Source organism: Bison bison, unplaced genomic scaffold (assembly GCF_000754665.1).
Source record: "Bison bison bison isolate TAMUID 2011002044 unplaced genomic scaffold, Bison_UMD1.0 scf7180017864527, whole genome shotgun sequence".
Classification (NCBI taxonomy): Eukaryota; Metazoa; Chordata; class Mammalia; order Artiodactyla; family Bovidae; genus Bison; species Bison bison.
In genome coordinates this window covers 879,618-888,718 of record NW_011495078.1, presented here as the reverse complement: position 1 = coordinate 888,718, position 9,101 = coordinate 879,618, and the positions used below count along the sequence as shown (strand labels likewise).

General features: G+C 51.8%; 1 protein-coding gene across 1 annotated transcript in view; it reads right to left on the bottom strand.

Moving 5' to 3' along the window:
• Nucleotides 1–3,474: 3,474 nt before the first annotated feature.
• Nucleotides 3,475–9,101, bottom strand: part of PCID2 (PCI domain containing 2) — a gene marked incomplete at its 5' end in the record, with an annotated part of 15,197 nt that continues 9,570 nt past the window's right edge. Inside the window, 7 exons of the mRNA XM_010831540.1 lie at nt 3,475–3,930; nt 4,162–4,285; nt 5,049–5,174; nt 5,314–5,387; nt 6,349–6,449; nt 7,770–7,911; nt 8,503–8,578. Coding sequence (XP_010829842.1) covers nt 3,841–3,930; nt 4,162–4,285; nt 5,049–5,174; nt 5,314–5,387; nt 6,349–6,449; nt 7,770–7,911; nt 8,503–8,578 — 733 coding nt within the window. The remainder of the gene's footprint in view (nt 3,931–4,161; nt 4,286–5,048; nt 5,175–5,313; nt 5,388–6,348; nt 6,450–7,769; nt 7,912–8,502; nt 8,579–9,101) is intronic.

Genomic DNA, 9,101 nt, shown 5'->3' with positions numbered 1-9,101 from the left:
GTACTGGAGTTTCAGCTTTAGCATCATTTCTTCCAAAGAAATCCCAGGGCTGATCTCCTTCACAATGGACTGGTTGGATCTCCTTGCAGTCCAAGGGACTCTCAAGAGTCTTCTCCAACACCACAGTTCAAAAGCATCAATTCTTTGGCACTCAGCCTTCTTCACAGTCCAACTCTCACATCCATACATGACCACAGGAAAAACCACAGCCTTGACTAGATGGACCTTTGTTGGCAAAGTAATGTCTCTGCTTTTGAATATGCTATCTAGGTTGGTCATAACTTTCCTTCCAAGGAGTAAGCGTCTTTTAATTTCATGGCTGCAATCACCATCTGCAGTGATTTTGGAGCCCCAAAAAATAAAGTCTGACACTGTTTTCACTGTTTCCCCATCTATTTCCCATGAAGTGATGGGACGGATGCCATGATCTTCGTTTTCTAAATGTTGAGCTTTAAGCCAACTTTTTCACTCTCCACTTTCACTTTCATCAAGAGGCTTTTTAGTTCCTCTTCACTTTCTGCCATAAGGGTGGTGTCATCTGCATATCTGAGGTTATTGATATTTCTCCCGGCAATCTTGATTCCAGCTTGTGTTTCTTCCAGTCCAGCGTTTCTCATGATGTACTCTGCATAGAAGTTAAATAAGCAGGGTGACAATATACAGCCTTGGCGTACTGCTTTTCCTATTTGGAACCAGTCTGTTGTTCCATGTCCAGTTCTAACTGTTGCTTCCTGACCTGCATACAGATTTCTCAAGAGGCAGGTCAGGTGGTCTGGTATTCCCATCTCTTTCAGAATTTTCCACAGTTTATTGTGATCCACACAGTCAAAGGCTTTGACATAGTCAATAAAGCAGAAATAGATGTTTTTCTGGAACTCTTTTGCTTTTTCCATGATCCAGCAGATGTTGGCAATTTGATCTCTGGTTCCTCTACCTTTTCTAAAACCAGCTTGAACATCAGGAAGTTCACGGTTCACATATTGCTGAAGCCTGGCTTGGAGAATTTTGAGCATTACTTTACTAGCATGTGAGATGAGTGCCATTGTGCGGTAGTTTGAGCCTTCTTTGGCACTGCCTTTCTTTGGGATTGGAATGAAAACTGACCTTTTCCAGTCCTGTGGCCACTGCTGAGTTTTCCAAATTTGCTGGCATATTGAGTGCAGCACTTTCACAGCATCATCTTTCAGAATTTGAAATAGCTCAACTGGAATTCCATCACTTCCACTAGCTTTGTTCATAGTGATGCTTTCTAAGACCCACTTGACTTCACTATTCCAGGATGTCTGGCTCTAGATGAGTGATCACACCATCGTGATTATCTGGGTTGTGAAGATCTTTTTTGTACAGTTCTTCTGTGTATTCTTGCCACCTCTTCTTAATATCTTCTGCTTCTGTTAGGTCCATACCATTTCTGTCCTTTATCGAGCCCATCTTTGCATGAAATGTTCCCTTGGTATCTCTAATTTTCTTGAAGAGATCTCTAGTCTTTCCTATTCTGTTGTTTTCCTCTATTTCTTTGCATTGATCGCTGAGGAAGGCTTTCTTATCTCTTCTTGCTATTCTTTGGAACTCTGCACTCAGATGCTTATATCTTTCCTTTTCTCCTTTGCTTTTCACTTCTCTTCTTTTCACAGCTATTTGTAAGGCCTCCCCAGACAGCCATTTTGCTTTTTTGCATTTCTTTTCCATGGGGATGGTCTTGATCCCTGTCTCCTGTACAATGTCACGAACCTCATTCCATAGTTCATCAGGCACTCTATCAGATCTAGTCTCTTAAATCTATTTCTCACTTCCACTGTATAATCATAAGGGATTTGATTTAGGTCATACCTGAATGGTCTAGTGGTCTTCCCTACTTTCTTCAATTTAAGTCTGAATTTGGTAATGAGTTCATGATGAATCCTGCAAAAATGTCTGCAGTCTTGCTGCTGACACTAGTTTGCCATACAATCTGTATCTGCTGGAGGAGAAACCCTATCTGGAAATCATGGCAAACAGCGCGGGCAGACACAGGCCTCTCCCTGCAGCATTTACGGGCTGTGCTTCCTGGTGGCTCAGACGGTGAAGAATCTGCCTGCGGTACAGGAGACCTGGGTCGGGGAGATTCCCTGGAGAAAGGAATGGCTACCCACTCAAGTACTCTTGCCTGGAGAATTTCATGGACAGAGGAGCCTGGCGGGCTACAGTCTATGGGGTCACAGAGAGTCAGACACGACTGAGGGACTAACGTTTTCACTTCCACTAAACACAAAGTCCACTGCTGAGAACACTGCAGGCCTGCGGGGCAGCTGAGACACAGAATGGAAGCTGCTCATCCACCACGTGTTAACCTGATAAAATGGTTACAAGTCAGGTGAGGCAAGCAAATCAAAACAATAAAACTCGAGAAAAGGGAATGTGATTAGACGGCAGAGACTGTCTGCTTCTTTGGCATCAGTGTTCTCAAGGCCAGGCCGACACTCTGCACGGGCTTCCAGACCGGTGGGAACGCAGCACACACATGCCTGAGGTTGTTTCTTTCATCGTTTTGCCAAGTACGACGCTGACCTCATGTTATCGTTTGTTGGAACTCCTTGGTTTTCAGTGTCACTACTTACTGGTCAAGAAAGTACCTGAGAGTGTGGAGAACACCCAGCTTTCCACACTACAAGATCCAGGCACATTCACAGAAGTCCAGGGTCCCCCTCCAGGTAGGACGCGGCTCTCATCCATGCTGGAGGCTGCTCCCGACTCTGAGGAGCAGGGATGCTGTGAGGACAGCACATCAGAAAACACGGAGCTACTGTCCCAGCCCAGCGTCTGCGCCTCCCCCAGGCCACGCTCTCCTGCTCAGGGGACTGGTGGGACCGGGGAGGCTGGTGGCCAGACACCGGCGGCAGGCCGTCCCCAGCACGCCCCATCCCCACACCCGAGTCTGGACATGCCCAGGGCGGAGGTGACACTGTGACTCAGGAGACCGGCTCAGAGTGGATCCAGCTCCACTTGGTTCTTTGGGGTCCTCGCTCTTGGAACCTGGCTCCATCAGCCTGGAGAGGCCACCAAACACCAGGTGAGAGCCGGGAGCTGACACGCCTTCAGGGTGGGTCACACAGCACCGAAGAGCCCTCCAGATGGGCCAGACGGGCTGCATGGAGAAGCCGAGGACACGCTGCAGACTTCAGAGCAAACCGGGATGCGCGGTCTGGCTTCTGGAGGGGCAGACGCGGGGGCACAGACAGCAGGCCTCGGGCAGGCCTCAGGGACAGGGGTCTGTGTCCCACGGTGGCCCCTCTCCACACAAAGGCCACAGCCCCCTCCACACTCGGCACCTTTGCAAAGATGAGCCATTCTAGTCTATGAAGTTTTCTTCTTTAGTAAGTTTTGCATAAACAGAGGAAACGTGTGTAATCTGAAAAAAAAAATAGCTATAGTACCTGGAAAATTTAAATCAAATTCAGCTTGTAAAAAGAAATATTAAATTAACCAAACATTTTGATCACACAAAGTTTCAAATTTAACATAAAATTAAATGTATCCTGGATAATACAATAAAGAATACGCCATCTGTATAAACACTTTTAATAGAAACAATTACAAAGACGCCTTCACAAACAGTCCTCTTGAGAAGTAAACAGCAGCTGCCTGGGAGATGGAGTGGCCTTCGGGGGGTGTCACCAGCAGCCCGGCCAGCTGAGGCAGCAGCACTGAGGGCGAGTCCCAGGCCTTGGTGACGGGACGCTCATCAGCCGAGACGCCAGCAACATCATTCCCGGGACAAGACCCAAGAGGCTCTGCTGCAGAGCACGCGCTCCGGGCAGGAGGAGGACCAGGATCAGCCTGCCCTGTCCTCGAGCCGGGCCGTCAGCACACCGTGGACAGCGGGGGGAAAGGGTTCTGCTTGCTGACAACCAGCTTCTGGTGCTGGTGTGAGATATAGCCTTTGATGTGACCCTGGGGGACGGGAGAGACGGGGGCTTATGACTCTGAAGGTCAAGGCTGTCAGGGTGAATGAACTGGAGCCGGGGCACAGCACCCCCCACCCCCACCGCCCCAGCTATGGTGCGGTCAGCTCGCTGAGAGGACAACGAGCGTGTACACACACACACACACACACCAGCCCCACCATGGCCTCTGGGGACACGGCGGGTACCAGATCCCCCAGCCTGGACGGAGCCCACACACCATGTAGATGAGGTTGGCCAGGATGCACTGGACCTCAGCGATGTCCACGTCCTCCACCTGCATGAACTTCAAGGCCACCAGGAATGCGTCCAGGGACAGCTGGTGGGTCTTGAGCAGCAAGTATCTGGAAGAGGCAGAGCTCAGGCTGTTGCTGGCGGGACACAAGGAGCAAGTGGGCAGGAGAACTTCTGCTCAGGAACACAGCACCTCCCGCCCGCCAGGAGCCTCAGAAAACAAAGCTTCCGGGTGTAACTGACTTTCCCATTTAAAGAGCCACCAATACAAGCACACTTGACTATTTCCTTGAATCTCAGATGCTTCCATTCTCACATTTCAACACCGCTCAAGTGGGGATGCGCCTGACAGGGGACTGTCAGGGGTCTGATGACCTGCGGGCCTTGCTAACCTGGACCAGAAGTCTGACCGAGATCCTGCTGCGACCAGGCCTCGGACAAGAGCCCACTTCCGAGTTCCACAAAGAGACGAACAACTCCCTGACGCACAGGAGAGGCGGGAGGGTCAGCAGGTCGGGAGTAACGGAACGCACAGGAGAGGCGGGAGGGTCAGCAGGCCGGGAGTAACGGAGACAGGCAGCAGTGCCACGCTCTGCCCATCGTGTAGGTGCATGCTCAGGGCTGGTGTCAGAACTCCTGCCAGAGTCCCCTCTTCACACAGCCCGAGCTTCTGCCCCCACTCCCTCAGCCTCACCTGCGCGCTCCCTCACCAGGAACTGTGCGCTCCTTCACCTGGGTGCGCCCTCGCCTGGGCCCTGGGCCACCCCTCCCTCATCTGGACCCTGTGCCCTCCCCCTGGACAGCACCAGCACCAAGGCCCAGGGCTGCAGATCAACTTCATCCCACGGAATCAGGAAGGAAGGCTGTGCTCACACTTTCTTAAAGAGATTCCTGTAGGTGATGATCTTCAGCTTCTCGAGGATGAGGAAGATGCCGCAGCGGATGAAGAAGGTCTCATGCGCGGCCAGGGCCTCGTTCAGAAGGAGGAGGTTCCCTTCGCTGGGCCACAGAGACGTGCAGACGCAGGCAGGGCATCGCCCAGGACAGGAGACAGGACCCCATTAGTTCCCTCGCAACACGCGGGCCTCTGCACAGACTTTATATTCTAAGCGGTCCCCAGGGAAAGAGAAGAAACTACCTCACAGCTCGGGTCACCTCCGCAAACTGCATGAGATGGTACTTCCTCAGAAGCTCAATGGTTGGCATGTGGCCCTGAGACAGAGTAATTTTCCAGAATAAGAACCTTCTCATTTTTAACAGAACTGTCTTTGATAAAACCCTTACCAAGTTTTAAAAACTTTTAACCTGTGTTTCTCAGACTTTCTTCCAAAGTAACTGAACAAAAAATGCTTCCTAGTCAACTGGAAACAAACAAACGCCAGTCCAGACATCAGAACACCTGGACCAACGCAGCTCTGCCAACAGTGACCTGTGACCCTGACCTCGACCTGTGACCCTGACCTCGACCTTCTTGTTCGCGATCACAGAGCAGGTGGCCCCTGCGGGAACACCAGGCTAGGACTTAGGGATTCAGACCCAGCTTCCAGAACAACGAGCCGAAAACCCGAGACTGGCTGTTCCACAAAGTCGGTGAGCCCTGGGGAGGGCTGTGCACTCTCTCCTCCCCACCACACGCTGTCCAGAGCTGGGCGAGCTTCAGCTGTGCCTGCTGCTTTGATAGTTTTTAAGAAACTTCAACGGGAGGAAAGGAAGCTCTATCACTGTTAGAATGTTTTAGTCAATTAACTTGCAAGTTACGTGTCTTTTTTTTTTTTTATACAAATACCAAAAACAACTTTCAGTGAGCAAGTGAGACACCCAGACAGGCTGGAATGATCTTCTCTCTCTTGGTTAATCCAGCTCTATTATTCTAGATTTTCAGGAGTAACAGACATAACATGCGTATTTTACCTGTCTCACGTATGTTAAACCTTTGAGTGAGGTAATCGTAGGAAAAAGGAAACAAAACCAGTCAAGTCTTTCTAGAAGGATCTGGAAATGTCAGTCACGGAGACAGTGGTTCGGGTCACACCTGAGGCTTGTTCCTCCTCTATTCTGGGGGTGCTCTCACATGTGGCTCTGTGCGAGACCCACCACACATGGGCTACGCTGTGAAATGACTACGTACTCCTTGTAGGGGACAGGCCCCCAGAGAGCTGGACAGACCACTTACCAGGAGCATCTTCACAGGAAGCAGGTAAATGAGGACCATTCTTTTGTTCTTCTGGCTGGAACGATGGCAGTGCTCAAAAGCAAAGGACAGGTACTCCTCAGCTGCAGAGTCAGCCACAGACATGGTCAGCCGTCCCCACCCTGTGCCTGGCGCCACACCCACCCTTACACAAGGGCCCAAAGGTTTCAGGGGCAACAGTGTCTCCCATCAACATTAACAGATCATTTTCCACAGGGTCGGCTGTTCAAAAACATCCGAGAGAGCACTCAGCGAAGATTCAGAGGAGAAGCAAACCAATGCCTTATGAGACTTAACCGAGTGTACAGCCAACCTGAACGGGGCAGGTCTGCTCTGCACGGGTGCCCCGCACATGGGTGCTCTCAATGGGAAACACCACGATATCGCTCCGTCTGTGACTGCTGATCACGAATGCAGAGTAACCAAGGACACAGGACCGACCACGAGTCAACTGTGGATTAACTCTCTCGCTGTTCAGCTATTCCAACGCTTCATATTTTAGGGGAGAGAAAAAGGTAGGGGACCGATCAAGGAAAGTCCTCTTTCAAAAGTTATACGTATTGAAGGCAAGCTCTGGGACTTGATGATGGACAGGAAAGCCTGGCATGCTGCACTTCATGGGGTCGCAAAGTTGGACACGACTGGGCGACTGAACTGAACTGATGTATTGAAAACTCTGTGAAAGGAAATGAAAAGTTGGTCTGCACAACCCCACGGAATAAGAAAACAGAGCTCTCATTATGAAAGAGCTGTTCTTTCTGTCATCAGAGCCTCTGTGGCTATTGACACGTGGAGTGAAAAGGCTCTTACGTCTCATATGGTGCCTGAAGTCACGTGGCTTCGCGTGTGAATAACTGTCAAGGAAGTGAGTTTTAAAAGTCTGATCTGAGAATAAGAGAAGAATCATAAAGGACCACCACATACTGGCCACTCCAAACTTTCAGAAAAATAAAATAAACAGCCTCCTGATCTTGAGAAAGAGGACACAAACCATATAACGTGGTTTCCTGAAGGAGCAGCTCGGATGTGGCACTGACCCGCTGCCCCCAGCCACAGGCGCCGAGGCTGACACCAGCACAAGGGCACGTCCCCCGAGGCTGGAGCCGAGCCGCGAGCCGCCCAGCCCCCACGTGCTGTGCCGCCAGGACCCGCCGAGGCCGCAGGGAAGCACGGAGCACAGCCCACACGTGGGACAGACGTGCGTGGGTCCCTCCCCCAGGAAAGGACACAGCGGTGACGGGCTCGGACCTGGTGCCAAGCAAGAAACGCAAACGGGATTTTCCTTTATGAACCGACTTGGTGTCGGAGCAACGCTGCTTGGACGCGGTGGACACCACGTCCGCCTCCGCACCAGAAGGCGGGCAGGTGCTCTGGGCCCCCAGCTGCTGGCGGCAGTCACGCACCTTGCTTGAAGTCGCTGTCGAACATGGCCTTGCGCCCCACGTAGTACCTGTAGGTCACCCTCTGGGCAGTGCTGTAGTCGTCCTTCAGGTTGGAGCTGTCGATGGCTCTGATGAGCGGTTTACACAGATGGAGCTTGTTGATCTAGAACAAGCAAGAATCTACTCCAGACGGTCTTCCAGATAAACAGGCAGGACAGCCATCAACCCCTGGTCGCTAAGGACACGCCTCCTGAGGTGGGTTCACATGATCAGAACTGAGGGCTCACTAAGGACACAGCACACCGCTGCTCCGTCCAGGCCAGGCCACAGGGGACGCCCACCTGCAGGGGGCTGACTGGACACGCTCCCCACCTGACCACACCATCGTCACACCCGGACCTGCGTGAGGTGCCAGCACTTGGCTCCCTGGAGCCGTCCAGGCCAGGCCACAGGGGACGCCCACCTGCAGGGGGCTGACCAGACACGCTCCCCACCTGACCACACCATCGTCACACCCGGACCTGCGTGAGGTGCCAGCACTTGGCTCCCTGGAGCCTCAGAGGGCGGAGGTGAACAGAGATGACGCATGCAGAGCACTGACAACAGTCCCTGCACCCAGAGGCCCTCAACCAACACCAGCCCCAGGACTGTGCGTGGCCAGTGGGGACTGACTCTCAAGCCAGGCCTGGCAGGCCGGCTGACAAGGGACAGAAACGCTCTCTGGGAAGACAGGCAGAATTCAAGCAGACTTTACCTTAAAATAAATCTTGAATAACTGATTCACCAGAAACAGCATCCCCCACTTCTTGGAATCCTCTATACCAGCACGACTGCAGGGAAGATGATGTTTTAAAGGTTACACAGGAAACAAAAAGTTTATGTGCAAATCACAAAGCAAACTTCCAAAACGAATTCGCATCCTGAGATAAAACCCCACAGTTCAAGTCAAATTCATGAAAGAACCTAACACTACAAAAGAAGGCGTGTCCTCCGACAGGTAAACCTGGAGAGATGCCCAGGAGTTCTGACACTGGCTGAGCATCTGGCGGGCGGCAGAGGAAAACTGCTCGGTCTGCAGCGATGCTGTGTAAGAGCGGACGGTTATCAAGCATTTGTGACACGTGGTGAAAGTACTTTCTCTTGTCATTACAACATCATGAACCACTGAGACACAACACACGAATTTCAGAAAGCATGAGACCCAGCGCGCCGGCCGTGTGGGCCCAGAGGTGCGGTGCCCGATGTGTGCTGAGCATGAGAGACGATTCTTTTCTCTTATCCCTTACCAAGCAACGGATTATTCAAAGCAGAAACGTCCGTGGCCGTGGGGTTACAGCTGCGGCCGCCCGCCCC